Genomic DNA, 22953 nt, shown 5'->3' with positions numbered 1-22953 from the left:
AAGAAAAGGGAACTACTAGCATATTTTGTATGCCTATTACATTTCAGGCACTATGTTAGACAATGTATTATCTTATTTTGGTCTCATTACAGTCTTGCAAACCATATCTGCATATTCAGGTTTTAATGCAAAGAACTGAAGCTAGGAGAAGTTAATATTCCCTTAGTTATTAAATATTGTTTACATTGCACAACTTATATTTTAGCCCTTTATATTTTTATACTTTATTTTTAGAGAAGTACACCAAGTTCATCATGATTGAAGACAATAAGGAGAACAAAGACCATTCCTTAGAAAGGGGAAGAGCAACTCTCATTTTTTCCTTAAAGAATGAAGTTGGAGGACTTATAAAAGCACTGAAAATCTTCCAGGTAAGCACTCTCCATATTTATGCAAAAACTCTTCTAAAAATGAATGCCTAGAATTATACGTAAAACATAAATTATTGTAAATTCTTCAGAGGTAGGCTACAGAAATTTTTTAAGAATGTAAATTTCTAAAATATCGCTCAATTCTAATAAATGGGCAAGAGATACAAACAACTTATGGAAGAGCAGATACAAATAGCTAATAAATCTTTAGAGCATGATGCTGATAACAACACCAAGGTCAAGGGTTTGGATCCCCATACTGGCCAGCTGCCAAAAAAAAAAAGAAATGTGGGGGAGGAGATTCACATCACAGATTTCAGAAAAGCAAATTTCAATTTAATTTTAATTAAATGAAATATTAAGATTTTAATTATATTTAATAATATATTGATTCATACATTATTAATGATATATTTGATATTATTTAGTGATATATTAATAATATATTTAATTCTATTATTTTTCATAAGCAAAGATTTTACAGTTATACTGCTCTGTACTCAGAGCCTCAATGCATTTGGTTGTAAATTGGTGTAACATTTATGGAAAACATCTGTATTTATGAACCTTAAATCATTCATATTTTCTGACCCAGTAATTTCACTTCCATGAATCTATCTATCTTAAGGAAATTTGGGTCAGTCAAGTAGAACATGAATATTTATTGAGTACTTACTATGTGCCGGGTGCTGTGCTACATACTAAGGATGTGGAGCTGAACAAAGTGGACACAGTGCCTGCCCTCACAGAGTATATCATCTGGTGGGGAAGACAGACAGTAAGCAAATAATTGTAGAAAGTAAATAATTACATGGGTGTAAAGTGATCCACAATAGAAATACCAGGTACTGTGACAGCATCAAACTGGAGGATCTAATCTAGTTTAAGGACTCCAGGACATGAAGATGTATTTAGTGGAACTAAAAATTATAAACAAACTACTTGTCTTAAGGTAGAAGACAGGTTAAATTATGCTACTAGAACAGCACTGTAGTTAAGCCTGTGGGCTCTAGAGGCAGACCACCTGAGTTCAAATCCTTTCTCTGTCACTTTTTAGCTGAGTGGTCATGGGAAAATTAATTAATCCCTGCACTTCTCTATAAAATGAGATCCGTACCTACCTCACAGGGTCATTGAGAGAATTAGTAGAGTTCATATATTTAAAGTGCTTAGGATAGTACAAAGTGAATGATTGATAAATGTTAGATATTTTAAAAATCAAGTTTATATTAATATGACATAATATTATATAGCCATTTGAAAATAATATTTCAAAGAATTAAAATTTTAAAATATAGACAAATAGTCTAGAAGAGTTTGTGATGAAAAGCATCAGTTTTCCTACCCAAAACACTGTATCCTCAGTTCCACTTCCTGAAGGCAACCTCTTTTAACTATTTCTGTTCTTTAGTTCTTTTGATGATGTTATAAAATCTTAATGTTGCTCTTATATCTCTCTTCGAGTTATCAATTTTTCACAATATTTGTATACTCTTTATTGTGAAAAAATGATACTGATACCACCTTTCTCCCTTCCCGCTATTCCCAAAATTTGATAATTGCATCATTATTTTTATTCCATTGATTACCTTTGGGTCTTTAAATAATATACCTATATTTCTTTTTCCACCAACTTTCTATTTATTTTATTTTTAATCAATGAATACTTGTATGTAGTTTTAAAAGTCAACCCATACTATAAAGCTTATAAAGAAAACAGCAGTCTTCTGCTTCAACTTTCTTCATTCCCAAATTACATTTAAATTTTTGTTAACCTTAGGTGCAGAGGGCTGACTTATTCATACTCATTACACTAGCATCATTTATTATATGCAACCTCCTCTTATTTTATTTCATTCTTCTATTTGATCTCCATCTCTCTCTTCTGATAGACAGCTGCTCTAATATGTTTGATATGTATATTGAATTATTTTTATGTGCACTTTAGAATATGAAGAGCTTTTGTGTGTGCATATATTAGTAATTTATATAAATGTTATTGTGCTACAAACTTTTCCCCCATTCAGCACTGTGTTTTTAAGACCTGCCCATGCTGCTGTGTGTACATCTCATTTATTCTTTTAATTGCTGCATGGTGGACTAGGTGTGCATCCACCCCGTTTTACTTATTCTATCCTCAGCCTAAGAGGAGACAACTATTTTCAATTCTTTTAACTATTCTTCTAATATTTATTTCCAACAATTACAAATAATACATTCATTCTGCTTCTATTTCTTGATTTTTTCAATTTGAAATATTATGTATTGATTTCCTACAATGGAAGTAAAGATTTAGGCTTCTTGACACAATCCCCTTCTAGCGGCCCCCTCAACTTCCCTTCTCCCCATCTTCCCGATGTAGCTGTGTCCGAATTTTTGACTATGTCAATCTTTAGTGCTTTCATAATTAAGCTTATGTAAATGCTGTCCAAAAAGAGCCATATTATCTGTGACTCTTCTTTTCTTGTACAACAGCACAGTGTTTAAGAGCAAGAACTATGGAACTCGACAGCAAAGGTTTGAATTCCAGCTCTGAAACTTATTAGCTGTGTGCCTTTGGACAAACTGCTTAACCTCTCTGTGCCTCTGTTTCTGAATATCTGATAGGGAATGTCTCAATTATTACGCCTACTTTATCTGAATTTTTCTGAGTATATTTTTTCAGATGAACTTTGAAATTATTTAGTAACATTTCTTCTTCAAATCCCATTGAGATTTTGATTTTGATAATGTCCAATTTATAGATTAAGTTAGGAAAAAATTGACATTTTGCATCTTTTTCTCCAAAAACATAGTTTACCTTTATATTTGTCATTATTTAGAAAATACTTATGACTACATTATTATTGTAAAAAATCATAATAGATGAAATGAAACTCTTCTTTACTCGTGACCAATTCCAGTATATTTCGTAACTCACTTTCTTCTATTGATTGAATGATAAATTCTATGTTCCAGGATAAACCTTGCCTATTGCAACTTCCTAACATCCCCCAACACTCACTTTTGTTTTTTGTTGGCTCATGATCACTGATAATTCTTATCTCATCCTTACCTTTGCTTGCACATTTCCTTCTGTTTGGAATCCCTCCTTCTTCCCTTCTACCTTTCCATTCTATCTATTCTTTATGATTTCAGTTCCCATCTGCTCAATGAAACCTTCTAGTCTCTCTAACCCATGATGCTTTTTCCCTTCACTGAACATTTCCGCACCCGAACACTCATTGCTTGTATTTTTTCTTAGCCTTTAACGTATTAACCAATTAGATTGTAAATTCCTTGTATGTCTTACTCTTCTCTGTATTCTCCACAGTCCTTACCTGACTACACAGGTGTTTACTAAGTTATTTTAGGATAAACAGGATGATATTGGAGGTTATCTGTCTAACTTTCTCATATATTAGATGATAAAACTGTTGGGTGATTGCTTATCATGTTTCATTATCATGTCCCCAGTGCTTTTTCTCAGCTACCCAAACTGGTGAGAGAAGCCACCTTCCTCCCATAGATTTGCACACATTGTACCCACAGCTCAGGCTGATATGGGAAGACATCAGAAGCAGCAATCTTGTTCAGCTGGTTACTAAGTTTGTTGCTTAAGAGATTTGAGGTATTAAATACTCTGGATGTTCAAGATGTTCATCTAATTTTATTAAGTGGAATTTTGTGAAGGAAACTTTTCTTTCTCAAGGACTAACATTAATATCACTTTTTGAAAACTAAAGGTTTTTTTGGGAAAAATTTAAAAAGATTATTTTTATCCAGGAGACTTGGTATTTAGATTTGAATTGCAATTAATTTTGACAATCTGAAGGACCTCTTGTGGCTGTTATTTTACTGGTTTCTGGAGAGTGAGATGAATCTTGCATCCTTTTTCAAATAGTACATAATATTTAAGGGGGAATTATTTTGCTGTTGGCAACACTAAAAACAGCCTTTCGCCTCCCTTTGGCTATTATGACAAGTGTGAAATTGATTTTTAATGGTAATGAAAGCAAACTACTCAAAGACTGTTAACATTTGAGGCAATTACATGTAATCTTTACTGTCTGCTTTACACAGGAGAAGCACGTGAACCTGTTACATATCGAGTCCCGAAAATCAAAGAGAAGAAACTCAGAATTTGAAGTTTTTGTTGACTGTGATATCAACAGAGAACAATTGAATGATATTTTTCATCTGTTGAAGTCTTATACTAATGTTCTCTCTGTGAATCCACCTGAAAATTTTGCTATAAAGGAAGACAGTAAGTTTGAAAATTGAAAATACTACTTAGAAGATTAAATACCTAATGTGTATGTGTCCAATCTTAGATTCATCTTGAAGACATGAAAGTAAAAATAAAACACTATCTCTTCAAATTGCTTACAGTCTGGTAGTGAGGGGAACTCAAAATATTTGTTCTCAAAATACTAAAGAAAAATTATAAAGCAACATTTGATCAAGTGTGAAAGAAGTGAAAAAGAACCCTTGAATATAAGACATAATTCAGAATAGTTAGGAATCAATTAGGTTATCTCTCAATTTCCAAATCGTCAAGTATTTTGTGATTCCACAAACCTCCAACTCACAATTCCTGAGCACTTAATAACTTTCACAGGGCTTAGCACCTAGGAGATCTTAAATGAATATTTGAATTTTTTGAGAATGTTGATGGTTGCTGACAACTGTGATGTGAAATGTACTATTTACAGCATTCCTTCCTGTCCCCGCTCCCACCAAAAGCAACTGAGAAAACAATAAAGCCTTCTAAGGTTTCAGATACTCGGATACCAAAGTTATAAACTAAAATCTCTATTTGTGGAAAAAATCCTTGTAGTTTATTTGAGGCAAAAGACAAATGGACAATTCAGCCACATTTTATATATGGTACTTAATCTAAAATAATCTCTTCAGATTATCTCACAATATTTGGGGTATAATTCAGGCTGATATTCATCTATTATGCATTCATACAGCTGCATAAATATTAAAATATTGATATACCTTCACTTCTGGCTGAGAGAGCGCTGCTTCTCTTAGTCCTTGAGTGCTTCCATGCTTTAAAAGCCTCTGTAGCTCCAGATCCCCCCCTGGAGTCCCATGCCCACCATTAACAACTAAAAAGTTAACCCCTGGCAGAGCAGGAGCCTACAACTGCTGCTGTCTATTTGGAGTGGTTAGTGCCCTGGTTGAATATATTGTTAAATCTCTTGAATATCACTCCTTGGTATGTTAGAAAGAGCAATACATTGGAGCAAGAAGGATTGAGTTCTAGTCCTCTCTATTCCATTAGAAATGAGTTACCTTGGGTAAATTACTTTACCTCTCTGGAGGTTGGTTACCTCATCTGTAAAATGAAGAGTTTTACAGATGGCGAAATGGTTCACTTGATAGTTAGGGTACACCAACTTGTGTCAGATATTTTTACTAAGAAAGGGGAATACAAAAATATATAGTCCCTGCTCTACAGTTGATCCCAGCCTTTTGTGTAAGGCAGGCATATACACACATACACTATAATAAAACATAGTAAAAGCCTTTGAAAGTTAGAAACAGTGTCGTTGGAACCCAGAGGACAGAGAACTACTAGCTCTACCTACAGGATCAGGGAAGGCTTTGAGGAATGAGGAGGTCTCATCAGATTTGGGTCTTGAAGGATGAAAAGGATATTCTCAGGAAAACAGAAGGGTGGGGTGGGGTATGGAGTAGGAGTGGGATAGCTACTCCAGGCAGAAAAACAGCATATGCAAGAACCCAGTATCATGAGGGCTTGTATGTCTGAGTAATGGTGAGAAGATCAAGGTGGCAAAAATATAAATGATTTGTAAGATTCTTTTCATCAACAGAAATAAACATTCAAAGTTCTTATTAAAACTGCACCTTGGTCTGTAAAGAGTTATATATTTTTGTAGGATAACTAAATATGTAGCTTAATTTATTTTTTTTTAACTTTGATCTGTTACTAAAGTACAGAATTTCTTGACACTTGGGAAATCAACCTGAAGACTCAAAAAAATTTTAAAGCTTAAAAAGTTTGAGTAGGGCTGCCCGGTTAGCTCAGTTGGTTAGAGTGCAGCCTTGTAAAACCAAGATCAAGGGTTCGGTTCCCCCTACCAGCCAGCCACCAATAATAATAATAATAATAATAATAAGTTGAGTAAAATTTACTTCTTAGAAATAGAGCAGTTAACTTCTATAAAATTTGCCTCAATGTACAAGCTAAAAGTAAAAATATCATTCAAATGCATTAATTTTGTCTTCCTTATTGTCTTATTTAAGATGGTCTCTTCAACTTTTAGTGGTTTTTGTATTTTGCAGGTATGGAAACTCTTCCTTGGTTTCCAAAGAAGATTTCTGACCTGGACCTTTGTGCCAACAGAGTTCTGATGTATGGATCTGAACTAGATGCAGACCATCCTGTAAATATTTTTAATAAATACTTTTATAAAAATAATTTAAAGCAAACTAAAAATTAAAGGCAACTTATTTATTGAGAAAATGTGTTTTCTAGACTAAATAGGATCTTATTTTAATCTAGATTTCAGGAAGCATTGGTAGACCTCCATGTTGGTGGAATTGAGAGTAACTGCCTGAAATGCACTTAACTTCATCGGCTCCCAAACATCTGTCCTATGCCTGGCATTCCTATTATTAAGAACCATTCTAAGGGTTATACTAAAATGAAGACAGTGTCTTCAGTCAGTTTTTATTAAAATGGGCACATGTTATTGGAAAGGGGAATAAAGATGGGCCAGAGAAAAACCACCCACGCTGCCCAGCATGATTGGATTATAAAGGAAGTTGATAAACTAGGAAGTTGTTCCCTTGCAAAACTGCGCAGTACAGGCAAGACTTGGAGAATTAGTAAATCCAGAGCATTAAGCTTGCTAATGGAGCTCTACGTTCCTGGGAGGGGAGGAGAGAAGAGGGTACAGTTGTGGAGTCACACAGATCAGGACTTTAATCTAGCCTCCCCTACTTATTAGCTCTGTGAATGTGACCTTATACTACCTTAGACAGCCACGAGCCGATCCATCCGTTTATTCTATAATCTTACTGAGTTACTATTGCAACTAATTGCAGTACTTGCCCTGAAGGAGCTTACAGCTTAGTTAAAAAGCTAAAGCACACATATGTAAATAAATAAACACAAGATAAAATGTAAAAATTGTGCTGTGACATGAACAAATTACTTTGAAATATACACTAAAGCAAACACCTCTGAAGAGATCAAAGAAAGGTAACATTTCAATTGGGCCTTAAAAGATTTTGGCAGGTAGGAGATGGAGAGGGAGGACAATTCAGGGGGGACAATATGAGCAAAGGTTCAGAGGCAGGAACATCTGGGGCATGCCTATAAAAGATGAGTGCATCAGTTTTACTGATATACAACCAAGTCCTGCTAATTTCTACCTCTGAAATATTTCTTAAATTTGTTCTTTATTCATCCCTACTAGCACATCTCTTATCTGGTCTCCCTGCCTCCATCCTTGCCACCTTCAACCCCATCCCCCTTATAGTCAGTAGAATGATTTAAAACCTCAATATGACCATTAATCCCCCTTCTCTCTTAAAAATCACCAAAGGTTCCTATGTACATGCCTAAGAGAATTAAAAACATACAAGTATACTTCAAAAAGTTTGTGGAAAAATAAAACAAATACAAATCTCTCCATGAACTTTTTGAAATACCCTCATGTGTTCATACAAAAACTTGTATACAAATGTTCATAGCAGCATTATTCATAATAGTGAAAAAGTCCCAAATGTCCATCAACTGACAAATGGATAATGTATAATATAGCCATGCAATGGAATATTATTGGCCATAAAAAGGCATGGAATATTGATAAGTGCTATAACATGGATGAACCTAAAGACAGCATGATAAATGAAAGAAGTAAGTCACAAAAGGCCCCATATCGAGATGTCCAGAATAGGCAAATTCATAGAAACGCAAAGTAGATTACTGGTTGCAAGGGGCTGGCAGTGGGGATGGAGGAAATGGGGAATGATTGCTAATGAGTATGGTGTTTCTTTTTGGGGTCATAAAGTTTTCTGTAATTAGGTAGTGGAGATGGTTGTTCAACTCTGGATATACTATAGACCACTGAATGGTTATTTTATGGTATGTAAATTATATCTCTATAAAGTTATTTTTTTTAAAAATCGCCAATGGATTCCCGTTACCCAAGGCTAAAACCTTGAGTACTCAAGGCTAAGACCTTTAACTTGCAGTCACCTAACTAGTCTTAAACACACTCCACCTCACTCTCCAAGCTCCAGCACCACTGGATTGCTTGTATTTTCTTAGGCACAACACGCTGGCTTTCATCTCTGTGCTGTTATGGGTGCTGTCCTTTATGCCCTCTTCCACCCAGCTATCTCCATTCCTCTTTTGAGATTTAGCTCAGGAGTCATCATTGGGAAGCCTTTCCAGAGCCACGTTATTCTCTTTTACATACACTGGATTATGAGTTTCTTGTTTGGGTTTGTGTGGCATTCTTTGCATATGTGTGCAATATCTGTGCAATATGACACTTATATTGTTTTATAATAATCAGTTCATGTAAACTCATTGAATCCCCAGATTGTGCTTTATTCATATTTGTTCCTCCAGATTTTAGCACAGGGCCAGGTGCGTAGTAGGGGCTCATAAGTCTGTGTTAAAGAGATGAGTCTCGTTCTTTTTTTTCAGGTGTCTCCATCTCTCCTATAATTTGTATTATTAGCTATTTCCTCCTGGGCTTTGATTTTTGATTTCTTATTTTGTTTATTTTTAAAAAATATTTTTTATAAGTATAAATTCTAACATTGTTATTTTTTTAAATCATCATCACTGTTTGCTTATTATGCAAGTGATGATTATGTTTGCATTTGGTGAAAAAAACCTAAGGCTAGATTCATTTGTCACTATTTCAAATATTATTAATTACTACTTTATTATTAATTACTATCACATGTAAATATAACTGAAGATGTAGTCAAATGATGAAAGAAAAAACTTATCATTGGAAAAGAGCCATGTATTTAATTTAACTAAGGTGGTGCTTTCCCTATTCTTCAAACAATTTTATCTTTGTATCCACTAGGGTATCATTGTATCTCTAGTATATTTTGTCTTTGTAGCCATTAGAGTTTAAAGTTGTCATGTAATATTGACTTTAAAATATAAATGATCATAAATCTCTAAACAATGCTTGCTCATAGCAACAATTATGTATCCTTTTAACATGATAGCTCAAGTTATAAAATGTTTTCTAAATATCATTTGTCAAGTATTTTTTAGTATGGATTTTTAAAAACTTATCTTTAATTATCAGGGCTTCAAAGACAATGTCTACCGTAAAAGACGGAAGTATTTTGCAGACTTGGCTATGAACTATAAACAGTAAGTATGTTATAAAAATAATGCATCCAATTTTGACATAATAAAATATATGAATAAATTGTGTTCATTTAATAAACAAAAAGTAAAATAAGTGTTACTGTTTATTGAATTCTAATTCAAATAATTTCTTCCCTTTATCTCATTAGTGGACACCCCATTCCTAAGGTTGAATTCACTGAAGAGGAGATTAAGACCTGGGGAACTGTGTTCCGAGAGCTCAACAAACTCTATCCAACCCATGCTTGCAGAGAATATCTCAAAAACTTACCTTTGCTTTCTAAATATTGTGGGTATCGGGAAGATAATATCCCACAATTGGAAGATGTGTCAAACTTTTTAAAAGGTAATAAACTAATTAATTTTTATAAGGGGAATGTTGAACTCTGTTCTGATCATGACAGCATGTTTAATAGAGGAAGAAAGTCTAGTTATATGGAAGATCAGACTCTTCTTGTACTCTGTCTTGGAGTATTGGATTCAGGATTGGGCGCCACATTTGAAGAGGAATAATCATAACCTGGAGCAAGAGTAGAGAAAAGTGAGCAGAATTATAAGGGGATTTGAAAATACAAAGTAAGTACAATTTGAAGGACTCTTGGGGTGTTTAACCTGGAGATTTAGGGAACATTATAGCTTTATTTAAGTATGTGAAAGTCATCTTATATAATAGAGGGATTATTTTGTGACCTCCAAAGTAGAGAACTATTGGATGGAAACTACAAGATCTTCGCTCAATGGAGAATACCTTATTAAAGGAGCCACTTGAAAATAGAATAGGCTCCTGAGATGGTTAGTTTGCCATCCACGGAGGTCTTCATGCAGACATTCCACATCCTCTTGTCATAGATGTGGTAAAGGAGATCCAAACATGTTGGGGAAGGTTGGAGTATTTGATCTCTGAAGCCCCTTTCCACACTAAGATTCTATCATTTTCGTAAGGAAGATTTGCTAGTAGAGGCATAAACAAAGAGTAAGGACAATTTTGTTACTTTTAGTTCTTCATACTTGTTTGGTCCAGGCCTATTATTTTTTCTAGCATACATAGGAAGTAAAATGATCACTGAGTGATCTTCAGGGTATACAATATTTAAGAAAAATAAATATCCCTCTTTATCTCAGCAGATTAGAAACCTTAATTTAAAAGAAGTTGTGTTTTTTTAAACTCAGAGGTTAGTTTATTCCCATCATGGCCTGAAATTGCTATATTTGAGTCTCTTACATAGACTGTTACAAAAATCTACATATATATTCAACTCCTTAATTCTAATTATTCAACAATTATACACAAAGCTAAGAAGATGTAAACAGGAAAGGGTTATATAGTTTCCACGAGGGAAGAAGTTATTTAAGTGGTTCCTACAAAAACTAGATTTTAAAAACATAGTAATTAAAGATGATAGAGAATCAATACATATGACCTTGCTGGACTTACAAAGATGGACAAGCAAGTGCTACAAGTTGTTGTAAAATCAAATTTGCATGCAATTTGGAGGAAGTATTTTGTTACGAATACAAAACTGAAAGCTGTTCACTTGGGATCTGGAGCCTGGGCTGGCTGCAGAATGTGTTGCTGAAAGTCTTTCAAGGGCAAATGTCACAGATTGAAACCAATATTAAAAGACAGTTCAAACAAAGCATCATTTGAAAGGGGCTACCTGCACTGTCAAATATAGTAGCCACTAGACACATGCAGTTTGTTTGTTTGTTTATTTATTTGGTGGTAGTATAAATTTTAAATAAAATAAATTTAGACGAAAATGTTAGTTTCTCAGTCACACTAGCCACATCTCAAATGCTTAATAGCTACATGTGGCTAGTGGTTGCTTTATTGGACAGCACAGATATAAAACATTTCTAAAGTTGTGGAAAATTCTATTGGGCAGTGCATTTTACCCATCAGAGTGGGAGAATCCAAGTACAAAGCAACTGGATGGAAGTGGAATATTAGTCATGAAAGTTTGAAATGAAGGGCAAGATTGGAGCTTACAGGAGTCTTTGGAGCCACTGAAGCTTAGTGGCAGGTCCCTTTTACAGTGTGTATGCAGTCTTGGCTATTGGGGATGGAAGAGCACCATCCAGTTTAGATAAAGTAAAGGGACTACTTTATAAGAGATAGTGTTGCCTAATAATAGCATAGATTAAAAAATGGTTCTGATCTAAATTAATAGATCTTGTTGGTGAATACCTTTGAAAAGAAAGTAAGATTTTGTAGGGGATATTCTAAACTCTTCAGAGAGACAGTAAGATGCAGTATAAAGAGACCTGGGTCCTCATCCTATCTTTATCATCTACTGTGTGGCTTTGGGCACATTACTGAGTCTCTGAGCCTCAGTTTTATAGTTGTCACAATAAGGAGAAAAGTCCTTAACCTATATTGTAAGCATGAAAGGAGATATGATATGTAAAATGTCTAACTCATTGCCTGGCCATGGTAAGTGCTTAATAGTTATTAGTTCCCCTTAGTATGCGTATGATAAGTGTTAGTTTCTATGTCCTCCCTCAAAGTGTTACTGGGTGTCACTGACAGAATTAAAACGCTCCAGGCAATGGTTTGTCTTGTAAAGATTTTCTCTGTTTTCTCCTTTGCTTTGCAGAGCGCACAGGTTTTTCCATCCGTCCTGTGGCTGGTTACCTATCACCAAGAGATTTCTTATCAGGTTTAGCCTTTCGAGTTTTTCACTGCACTCAGTATGTGAGACACAGTTCAGATCCCCTCTATACCCCAGAGCCGTAAGTACTTCACTTCAGCCACTCATTCATGAAATGGTTATTTATAATAGTGGCACCTATCTCATGGTTTATTATTATTATTATTATTATTATTGAATATTAAATGAATTAACACATGTAAAGCATTTAGAATAGTGCCTGGCATATAGTACATGTTCCATGCTCTATGCATGTTAGCCACTATTATTATCATTATTATTAATTGACAACCTGTGTGGTGCCAGGTGCTGTTCTCAGCATGGGGTATATAACACTGAAAAAAATCAGACAAAAATTCCTGCCTTCGTAGAGCTTGCATTACAGCGGGGGATACAGATAATAAACAAACAAGAAAATGTATGTATGTATCATGTTAGCTGGAGATGAGGGCCATGGAGAAAAACAAAGCTGGAGAATGGGATGTATGCATGGGTGGGGGTGGGGGCCGTGCGGGGGTTGTTGCTGTTTTAAAAAGGATAATCAGGGAAGGTCTTGCTGAGAAGGTGACATTTGAGCAGAGACCTGATTTGGGTGGGGAGGGCATGTGGATGTCTACCAGTATCCAATATGCACTTATATGTGTGTGTCTGTGAGTGGCCAAGATTTTGAATCAAAATTGTTTCTTTATTTGATTAGTGTCCTTTGTGATCCATCACCAAAGTAATACCACCTGATAATTAGAATAAAAGTAAGATTGGATTTTGATTGGATTGAATGATTGATTATGCATTTGTGCTAAGCATCACAGCATGACAAGCTTGTACCTCTATTTCAGAGATACCTGCCATGAACTCTTAGGTCATGTTCCTCTTTTGGCTGAACCTAGTTTTGCTCAATTCTCCCAAGAAATTGGTCTGGCTTCTCTTGGCGCTTCAGAGGAGGCTGTTCAAAAACTGGCAACGGTATAAATCTGAATATAGCTGTATAGATCAGTAGTTCTCAACTGGGGTGGGGTATATATGTATTTGTGTAGTTTAAGGGTTCATATTCAAGATGACCAATAGAAAATATGTCTTTGCTCATAATATTTAATTTCATTTAAATAATCTAAGTAACAACATTAAAGAAAGATTTAAAATTTTAAGGGTTATCAAAAGGAGACCTGAGCTTTAAAAAGGCAAAGAAATACTTGATGACAATAATGTTAATAGATTGTATAGCTTTTATTTTCCAATAAAAATGATAGGTTCCATAAAAATTATGCTAAAAATATTTTTGAGCACTAGATACAAGACACTGCTGGAAATACAAAGATGAGTAAGGCTTGGTCATTGCCTTCGAAGAGCTTATATACCACACGAGGAGGCAGTTATGTTAGAATGAGATAAAGTCTATAGGGAAGTTCAGGTAAAATGCTCTGGGAGTGCGGAGAACTGTTTGGGGGAGGTTTCATGGAAGAAGGACATCTGCACTAGCCCATGAAGAGTGAGTAATGTTTTTATGAGCAAAGAAGGAAGGAAGAGCATCTCAAGATGAGGGCACACAAGAAAAGACAAGGAGATGCTTGGTGTGTCTGGGGAAATGACAAGAAGCTGGAACAGAGTGTGTGTGTTGGGAGAGTGGTGGGGAGGCGGCATGAAATAGGCTAGATGTTAGAACAGTGCTTCTCAAATTGTGGTTTGGAGACCCCTGGGGTCCCTGAGACCCATTCATGGGGTACTGGAGGTCAAAATCATGCACAGGTAAAAGATCCATTCAAAGTGCAAAGTAGATTTTAATTTAACAAACAGAGTTCATTGCCAGAGTTCAGATTCCACATTGCATATGAACTTTAAGAAACTACCCCTTGTTCAGTTTTGATGTAGTGTCAAAGAAACATATTCACAATTATCTGAAAAGTCTGTTAGAATACTCAACCCTGTTCCAACTACATAACTGTGCAAAGCTGAATTTTTTCATATACTTTAAGCAAAACAACATATTGCAGCAGGTTAAATACAGAAGCAGATATGACAATCCATCTGTCTTCTAGACAAACATTAAATAATGTCTAGCCAGACATTAAAAAGATTTTTAACAATGTTGTTAATTAGCTTGATTCAAACATTCCGCACTGTATACATATATCCAAACATCACCATGTACCCTGTAATTATATACAATTATACTTTGTCAAAAAATAAAATAAAAAAAAAATTGTGACAATGTAAAACAATGCTACTTTTCTTAACTTTTTTTGTTTTGTACAATATAGTTATTTTATTAAAATGTTTTTATGTTATCACAAAATGGGCTTATTATATTTTAAAGTGAGTTAGTAAACATTTAAGTGTTTTCTCAGTTTTACTTTTTAACATGATTAATATAGCTAGCTATAACCTATACAAAGAAAAGATCTTTGGGGTCCTTGGTAATTTTTAATTGTGTATGAGAATCCTCAGAACAAAAATTTGAGAAATCCTGGTTTAAAATGAGGCTAGATTGAAGAAAGACTTATGAACTAGGCTGGGGGTCTTGGGCTTTTTTCTGGGCTACTTTGGGTCAGTGACAAAGTTGAAATTTGCTTTAAATTGAGTCATTCAGGATTTGAAAGTAATATTGATGTACATTTGCAGTGCTACTTTTTCACTGTGGAGTTTGGTCTGTGTAAACAAGATGGGCAGCTAAGAGTCTTTGGCGCTGGCTTACTTTCTTCTATCAGTGAACTCAAAGTAAGAGTTAAAAATCTTTGCACATAACCATATTTACATAATATAATTGATACAACCTGAAGTAGTTTTTGTGTTGAACAAGAGCTTACTGTGGAAAATACTTCAGGTGGCAGTAACCATTATTTGAAGGCATATTTTCCGAGTTTTCTTAATATATATTTTATATATATATAGATCATTCCACACTGTACACATATATCATAACCTCACTGTGTACCCTATAATTACATACAATTATGCTCTGTCAAAAAATAAAATTACAATAAAAACGATTTATAACAATGTAAAACAATTCTACTTTTCTCACTTTTGTTTTGTAAAATATAATTATTTTTATTAAAATGTTATTACGTTACCATAAAATGGGTTTATTATATTTTAAAGTTATTAATAAACATTTAAAATTTTAGTAAACATTTAAAATATATAAATTTTGGAAATGGAGAAAAATGCTTTCCAGTAATGTTACTGCCACCCTAAGTATGTATATATGTTTATATATGTCAGAAACGCTTTTTATTTAAAAGATCCTATATCTTATTATTATATATATATATCCTTTAAATAAGTGTTTTAAAGATTTGCTTACAAAGTCTTGCTGGATTTTTTTTTTTTACCATTTATGATATTCTATCAATACGTTTATAGTTTCTAGGGAATTCTTTCAGATTTATTATTTATCCAGTGAACGAACTTAATGTGTTTGCTGAGTGATGGATGTGTGCGCTGTCCAAGGTACTGTCTTGCTCTCAAGGAGGCTGCCACCTAGTGGTGGGTGTAAGTCATGTATAAGAATAGCGTCGGGTTCAATAGATGCTGAAAAAGCATTTAATAAAATTCAGCACTCATTCATGACAAAGACCCTCTATAAGTTAGGTATAGAGGGAAAGTATCTCAACATAATTAAAGTCATATATGACAAACCCACTGCCAATATCATCCTGAATGGGGAAAAGCTGAAAGCTTTTCCTTTAAGAACAGGAACTAGACAAGGATGCCCACTCTCACCACTCCTATTTAACATAGTGTTGGAAGTACTAGCCAGAGCAATCAGAGAAGAGAAGGAAATAAAGGGCATTCAGATTGGAAAAGGTGAAGTCAAACTGTCCCTGTTTGCAGATGACATGATCCTATATATCGAACAGCCTAAAACCTCTACAAAAAAAAACTGTTGGAATTGAGAAATGATTTCAGCACAGTAGCAGGATACAAAATCAACACACAAAAATCAGTAGCATTTCTTTTCTCCAATAGTGAACATGCCACCAAAAAAATAAAATACTTAGGAATTGAGTTAACCAAGGATGTGAAAAATCTCTATAATGAGAATTACAAACCACTGCTGAGAGAAATTAGAGAGGATACAAGAAGATGGAAAGATATCCCATGCTCTTGGATTGGAAGAATCAACATAGTGAAAATGTCCATACTACCCAAAGTGATATACAAATTCAATGGAATCCCCATCAAAATTCCAAAGACTTTTTTCTCAGAAATGGAAAGAACTATCCAGACATTTATATGGAATAATAAAAGAGCACGCATAGCCAAAGCGATGCTGAGTAAAAAAAATAAAGCTGGAGGCATAACACTACCTGACTTTAAGCTATACTACAAAGCTAAAATAACCAAAACAGTATGGTACTGGCATAAAAACAGACACACTGATCAATGGAATAGAATAGAGAATCCAGAAATCAACCCACACACTTACTGCCATCTGATCTTTGACAAAGGCGCCAAGCCTATTCACTGGGGAATGGACTGCCTCTTCAGCAAATGGTGCTGGGATAACTGGATATCCATATGCAGGAGAATGAAACTAGATCCATACCTCTCACCATTTACTAAAATCAACTCAAAATGAATTAAGGATTTAAATATACACCCTGAAACAATAAAGCTTCTTAAAGAAAACATAGGAGAAACACTTCAGGAAATAGGACTGGACACAGACTTCATGAATACGAGCCCAAAAGCATGGGCAACCAAAGGAAAAATAAACAAATGAGATTATATCAAACTAAAAAGCTTCTGCACAGCAAAAGAAACAATTAACAGAGTTAAAAGACAACCAACAGAGTGGGAGAAAACATTTGCAAAATATACATCTGACAAAGGATTAATATCCAGAATATATAAGGAACTCAAACAACTTTACAAGAAAAAAACAAGCGACCCAACTAAAAAATGGGCAAAAGAGCTAAGTAGGCATTTCTCTAAGGAAGATATACAAATGGCCAACAGACATATGAAAAAATGCTCAACATCACTCAGCATCTAGGAAATGCAAATCAAAACCACACTGAGATACCATCTCACCCCAGTTAGGATGGCTAAAATCCAAAAGACTCTGAACGATAAATGCTGGCGAGGTTGCGGAGAAAAAGGAACTCTCATACATTGTTGGTGGGACTGCAAAATGGTGCAGCCTCTATGGAAAATGGTATGGAGGTTCCTCAAACAATTGCAGATAGATCTACCATATGACCCAGCTATCCCACTGCTGGGAATATACCCAGAGGAATGGAAATCATCAAGTCGAAGGTATACCTGTTCCCCAGTGTTCATTGCAGCACTCTTTACAATAGCCAAGAGTTGGAACCAGCCCAAATGTCCATCATCGGATGAGTGGATACGGAAAATGTGGTACATCTACACAATGGAATACTACTCAGCTATAAAAACGAATGAAATACTGCCATTTGCAACAACATGGATGGACCTTGAGAGAATTATATTAAGTGAAACAAGTCAGGCACAGAAAGAGAAATACCACATGTTCTCATTTATCGGTGGGAGCTAAAAATTAATATATAAATTCACACACACACACAAAAAAAAAAAAACCAGGGGGGGGGAAGAAGATATAACAACCACAATTACTTGAAGTTGATACGCAAGCAAACAGAAAGGACATTGTTGTGGGGGAGGGAGGAGAGGGAGGAGGGAGGAAGGTTTTGGTAAGGGGCAACAATAATCAACCACAATGTATATCGACAAAATAAAATTTAAAAATAAATAAATAAACATCCTCTGGAATCTTCTTTTCCAGAGACAACCATTAAAAAAATAAATAAATAAATAAAATAAACAAACCAAAAAAAAAAAAAGAATAGCGTCAGGTAGAAAATAAGGGCTACAATGAAGGAGTAGATCAAGATTCTTGAGTGCCTCCTACACAGAGAAGAGAGTTAGAACATAGCCATGGAGATGATGTTGGGGCATTTAAGGGGAACATAAAGCCATTTGTTTTGCTGGAGTATGTTGTGGGATAAATAGAGCTGTAGGAAATAAGTTTGGAATTGCAGGGTGGGGCCATTGCATTAGTAATACGTTCAGAGGTGGGCCGATTCTAATGGTTGTGTGATCTATGAAAATATACAGTATTCGTTGATTCACTTACTCTTTGTCCTTGAGCATGCACTTTCTGGACAAGCCAAAGTAAAGCCCTTTGATCCCAAGATTACCTGCAAACAGGAATGTCTCATCACAACTTTTCAGGATGTCTACTTTGTATCTGAAAGCTTTGAAGATGCAAAGGAGAAGATGAGGTAAAGCATACATTCCTCATGCCTTCATTTTCTTCTGCAAAAGATAGACCTAATGATGGTAATAAGTCTTTGAAGTAAGCGGCTAGATAATTAGGAGCTTTCTGCCTGTAGCATGTCTCCCTTTCATAACAAGCATTTAGAGTATGTTGTATATAATGATGTTGGGTAGTTGCAAATGCCCAAGATACTGGTAGCACATTTGTATGAATTGAATACATTGAGAAATTGGCTTCTTCTCATTCCTTCCCATCAAAGAGTTTGTAGTCTAATATGAAAAATAAACTATACACAAATTACTGCATAACAATGTGGAAAGTGACAAGAGCCTTAGAGAGATACAGATAAAGCTTTGTTGTGCATTTAAGAACAATTTATTCCAGCAGGGGGAACAGGGAAAGCTTAATAACATTTGAGAAAGGGGCTGAAAGATAATAATATTTAGATATATTAAATTTTAGGCTTAGAGACAGGATGAAAAAAGATAAAGAGTTTGAAAAATGTAGGAAATATGTATGATGCAATCAAAGCTATGCTCTAAGGATTAGTCAGCAAAGTGTGTGGTTAAGAAAGGAGGATATCAGAGGCAGAAAAATTTCCCTAGTAATACCAGGATAGATATATACATGACTACTTTGAGTTTTTTACCTGTGTGGGATTCCAGGGCTCTCTCAGCATGTAGTGTAGGGACATAGGTCAGACTGATTGCATGCATATTTAATAAAGACTTGTCCTTTGCCCAGTGTGTGAAATAGGTGTTCTGTTGTTTATTTAGTTTTTATCATTTACCCCCTAGAAATTGATTGTCTATTATTTGTTTTCTTAAACAGAGAATTTACCAAAACAATTAAGCGCCCATTTGGAGTGAAGTATAATCCATATACACGGAGTATTCAGATCCTGAAAGACACCAAGAGCATTACCAGCGCCATGAATGAGCTGCGACATGATCTTGATGTTGTCAGTGACGCCCTTGCTCAAGTCAGCAGGCAACTGAGTATCTGACATTTGCCAGCCCTAATCCAGAAAGCACTTGAGAATTAATTCAGAGGCCTGTAGGCCAACTCTTGCTTTTCTTGAAGACCTGACTGTGGAGGGACAGCAGCTTCTGGCCAAATTATATTCTCTAATCCTACTCCTTAATGAACTACCAGTCTGGAAATTTGCACCTGTACACTCTGCTACCCATTTTTTGGGTTTTGTTTCTTTGTTTGTTTGTTTAGGGCTTTTTTTCGTAATGGCTTTAGTGAAATATAATTCACATACCATACAATTTACTGACCAACCATTTTTAATAGAAAAGTTGTTTGACCCAATGGGTAGATCTGGTCTCAGCCTGACTCTCTCAGCCCCAATCCTTCTTGAGTAAAATGACCTTTATGATCACTTAGAATACCTCCATGAGTATTATCGAGTAGACCCATATTGTTCCTTGAGATTTGCTTATTTCTAAAGTATCTGTTACTTACCTCTGAATTTGTGCCAAGCTCAATTACATTCACACACCTAAATTTAATGGGAGATCAGTTGTCTTCACTGCTAGCATGAGCAAAAGTAGAGGCCTTTGTACATGGAGTATACCTAGTAAAGAGAAAGTAGTCTGGATTCAAATGTAGTGTCTTGTAGGGAAATAGGAGTCGCTAAGTCTGGAAAGGTTGATTGGGGCATAATCCTTAAGACTGGGCTATGAATTGGGGACTTTATTTTGCAGGCACTAGGGAGCCCCTTCCCAAGTGACCATTCTCCTTAAAAACTTCTTTCCTTCTATGACATCACATGATGATGTCTAGATTATCTGTCCTACTCATGTATCCAAGAGGAACCTGGTGAGAGTGCCACTTGCAAGGCCCTGTACTCAGACATGTAGTCCAGGTATTGTTACACTTTCATCTGTGTAACCAAGATGAAAAAAAGAGAAAGAAAGAATTCACTCAAAGTACCATCAATGAGGCCTGGAGGGACTGCCGCCCATCAGGGGAGCAGCAGCCCCGATTCAAAATCAGCCTTTCTTTTTATTGACAAGACAAGGAAGTTTCACAGGAAAAATCATTTGGTTCAATCAACAAAGAAGGACATAAAAACAGGCAGTGTTACAGAAGGGAATTATAGCTAAGTCTAGCTTTATACAACTAAAACTAGTAATAGTAAAATTAACAATGTGACATTCCAGAGGGCAATTTGTAAAAAGCTAAGTCAATCCACCAACAAACAGCTTGCCCTTAGTAAACATTTACTTTTCTATGTACTTTCTACAGCAATTTCTTTAGCATATTTAAAAAGCATTCAAGCAGTTTTTTAAAACATATCTAAAGAACAATCAGTAGGTTAAATAGTCAATAGTCAGTCAAGCTGGAATCAAACCAGCAACCTAAAACAATCAAAGTATACAATCCCATCCCTAAACAGTGATTAGAATTGAATAGATTGCTTTTGCCAACCTTATCTGTGGACTGTCGTCTCCTACTCAAGAGCCTTTTGGCTCATTCATGCATTACCTAAAAATCCTAAGATCAAAGGAGAATCAAGATTTCTAACCCACTACACAGGTATCATGAAGGGATTGTCCTCAGGCTAGCAGGAGGCAGTGCTGTCAAAGGAAGAGTTCAAATTGAGGCAGATGAGAGAAGCACAAAGTTAAAGTAGGAAAAGCAGGGCCGAGTACTTTATTTCCAATGTATAAGGTGAGGCCATAAATAGGAAGGCAAGCAATGAGAGTAGAGTTTGGGGAAAAGGGGGAGGAAATGGAATGTTAGAAAGGTCAATAAGAGCAGTTTAGGACTGAGACTGTAAATAATGCGAGAGTTGCAAGGATTGGTTTTTATGTGGTTTCAGCTGTGTAGCACAGTAAGCAGTCCTGTTATAAATGCGTCAAGCTGGACTCCCAAATACATACTTGTGTCTCTTTAATTTGCTCCTTTCCTCTCCCTATCCACTAAATGAAGACGTTCCTCAAGTTTCTGTCTTTGGCCTTCTCTCTCTGCTGTCTCTTCATGGGCAATATCCTTCAATTCTTATTTTGGATAACTTCTATATTTACACTTCTAACCCTGACATCTTTCTTGAATTTTTGCCTCTTAATTCCAACTGCCCGCTGGATATTTCCAACTAGACATCCCATAAATTGGCCAATGTTGTACAACTTCATGTGGCACCATTCACATAGAACAAAATGGGGTTGTGCAATGTGGCAACCCTGCCAAGTATTTCAAATTCGATACGTCCAAAAAGGAACTTAGAATCACCTAAGTTTTACACCCCATCAGCCTCCTCTCCCAGTGATCTAATTTCTGTTAATGGTATATTAAGGGTCATATTTTTAGCCAGTTTTCCAGGTCTTCAGCTACTTAAAAAACTGTGCCCTTATCTTTTTTTTACATTAATAGTCAAATTGTATACCATTTAATATGTTTTATTTCAACAGACCACTAGATCATTTAATCCTTTTTAGACCTCAAAAGAAATTATAAAAAACTTTTAAAAATGTATTTAATTTCGCGTTATACTAGGAAATAGTTTTGAAGAGTAATTCATGTTATTTTAGATCTTTATATTATAAATTTTAATAGCTAATCAACTGCTAAGTATACATTTGATCTGTTAGCTAATCTGAAATCATTTGAAATATTGATTAGCTAGTTTTTAGTTAGTCTATTTGGTTCCAAGGATATCTGTTTGTAGGCAAACCATAATAGATGGCAAATAACAGGAAATTATATGTACTGTATCTGGTTATTTTCATAGTTATTAAATTTTACAGTGATGGTGTTTAAAAATCACATTATGATGAAAGCACACTAAAATAAATGTTAAAGGCACAACCCTATAATTCACAACTTCAGAACAATGGAAATATTTAATGATGGATTTCAGTTCTTTCTTCTAACCTCTGGATTTGTGGTATTTGGTAAAACAGAAGTCCTGAGAGTCTTAGAATTTTCATGCATTTAAAATATTCAGATCATCTAGGAATATGTTAATAGTTCCTCAAATATGAGAACAAAATTGAACTGAAAGCTTGGTTCATAATTCTTAATCAACGAATCATTACTCAAAGACGTACTATCCTCTGACTTTGTGAAGAAAGCTCAAAAAGCCAGTTATCAGAATGCCTATATTTCTTAATCTGTATATTTTGTCATCCAAAGTTATACAAGTAGTAATGGCACACCAAAATGTATGTAATTATTGTTAATTCTTAAGTTTGCTTCCAAATTGAAAAAAAGAAAAAAATCCTGGAATTCTCTAAAGGAACATATAATACAGTCCTTCTAGGAAGTGTGTAAAGATACTGTGGTCTA

At 35.1% G+C, this 22953-nt stretch overlaps 1 protein-coding gene across 1 annotated transcript; it reads left to right on the top strand.

Annotated features, from left to right (window-relative positions):
• The first annotated feature begins 254 nt into the window (after nucleotides 1–254).
• TPH1 (tryptophan hydroxylase 1) lies at nucleotides 255–19660 on the top strand. Its single transcript, XM_063095500.1, has 10 exons — nucleotides 255–371; nucleotides 4434–4617; nucleotides 6672–6772; nucleotides 9677–9744; nucleotides 9891–10087; nucleotides 12339–12474; nucleotides 13229–13355; nucleotides 15009–15104; nucleotides 18525–18658; nucleotides 19486–19660. Exons 1-10 carry the CDS (start codon nucleotides 255–257, stop codon nucleotides 19658–19660), a joined length of 1335 nt encoding a protein of 444 aa, XP_062951570.1.
• The last annotated feature ends 3293 nt before the right edge of the window (nucleotides 19661–22953 follow it).

The sequence above is a fragment of the Cynocephalus volans genome, chromosome 4 (assembly GCF_027409185.1).
Source record: "Cynocephalus volans isolate mCynVol1 chromosome 4, mCynVol1.pri, whole genome shotgun sequence".
NCBI classification, from domain to species: Eukaryota; Metazoa; Chordata; class Mammalia; order Dermoptera; family Cynocephalidae; genus Cynocephalus; species Cynocephalus volans.
This window is presented reverse-complemented; position numbering and strand designations above follow the sequence as displayed.

What these genes read in the sequence shown, in the direction of transcription:
- TPH1 (XM_063095500.1), top strand. Translation starts at nt 255, where the DNA reads ATGATTGAAGACAATAAGGAGAACAAAGACCATTCCTTAGAAAGGGGA. An exon ending in TTGGCTATGAACTATAAACA is followed by an intron (nt 9,745 to 9,890) that starts GTAAGTATGTTA and finishes TTATCTCATTAG; the next exon opens with TGGACACCCCATTCCTAAGG. An exon ending in TGTGTCAAACTTTTTAAAAG is followed by an intron (nt 10,088 to 12,338) that starts GTAATAAACTAA and finishes TTTGCTTTGCAG; the next exon opens with AGCGCACAGGTTTTTCCATC.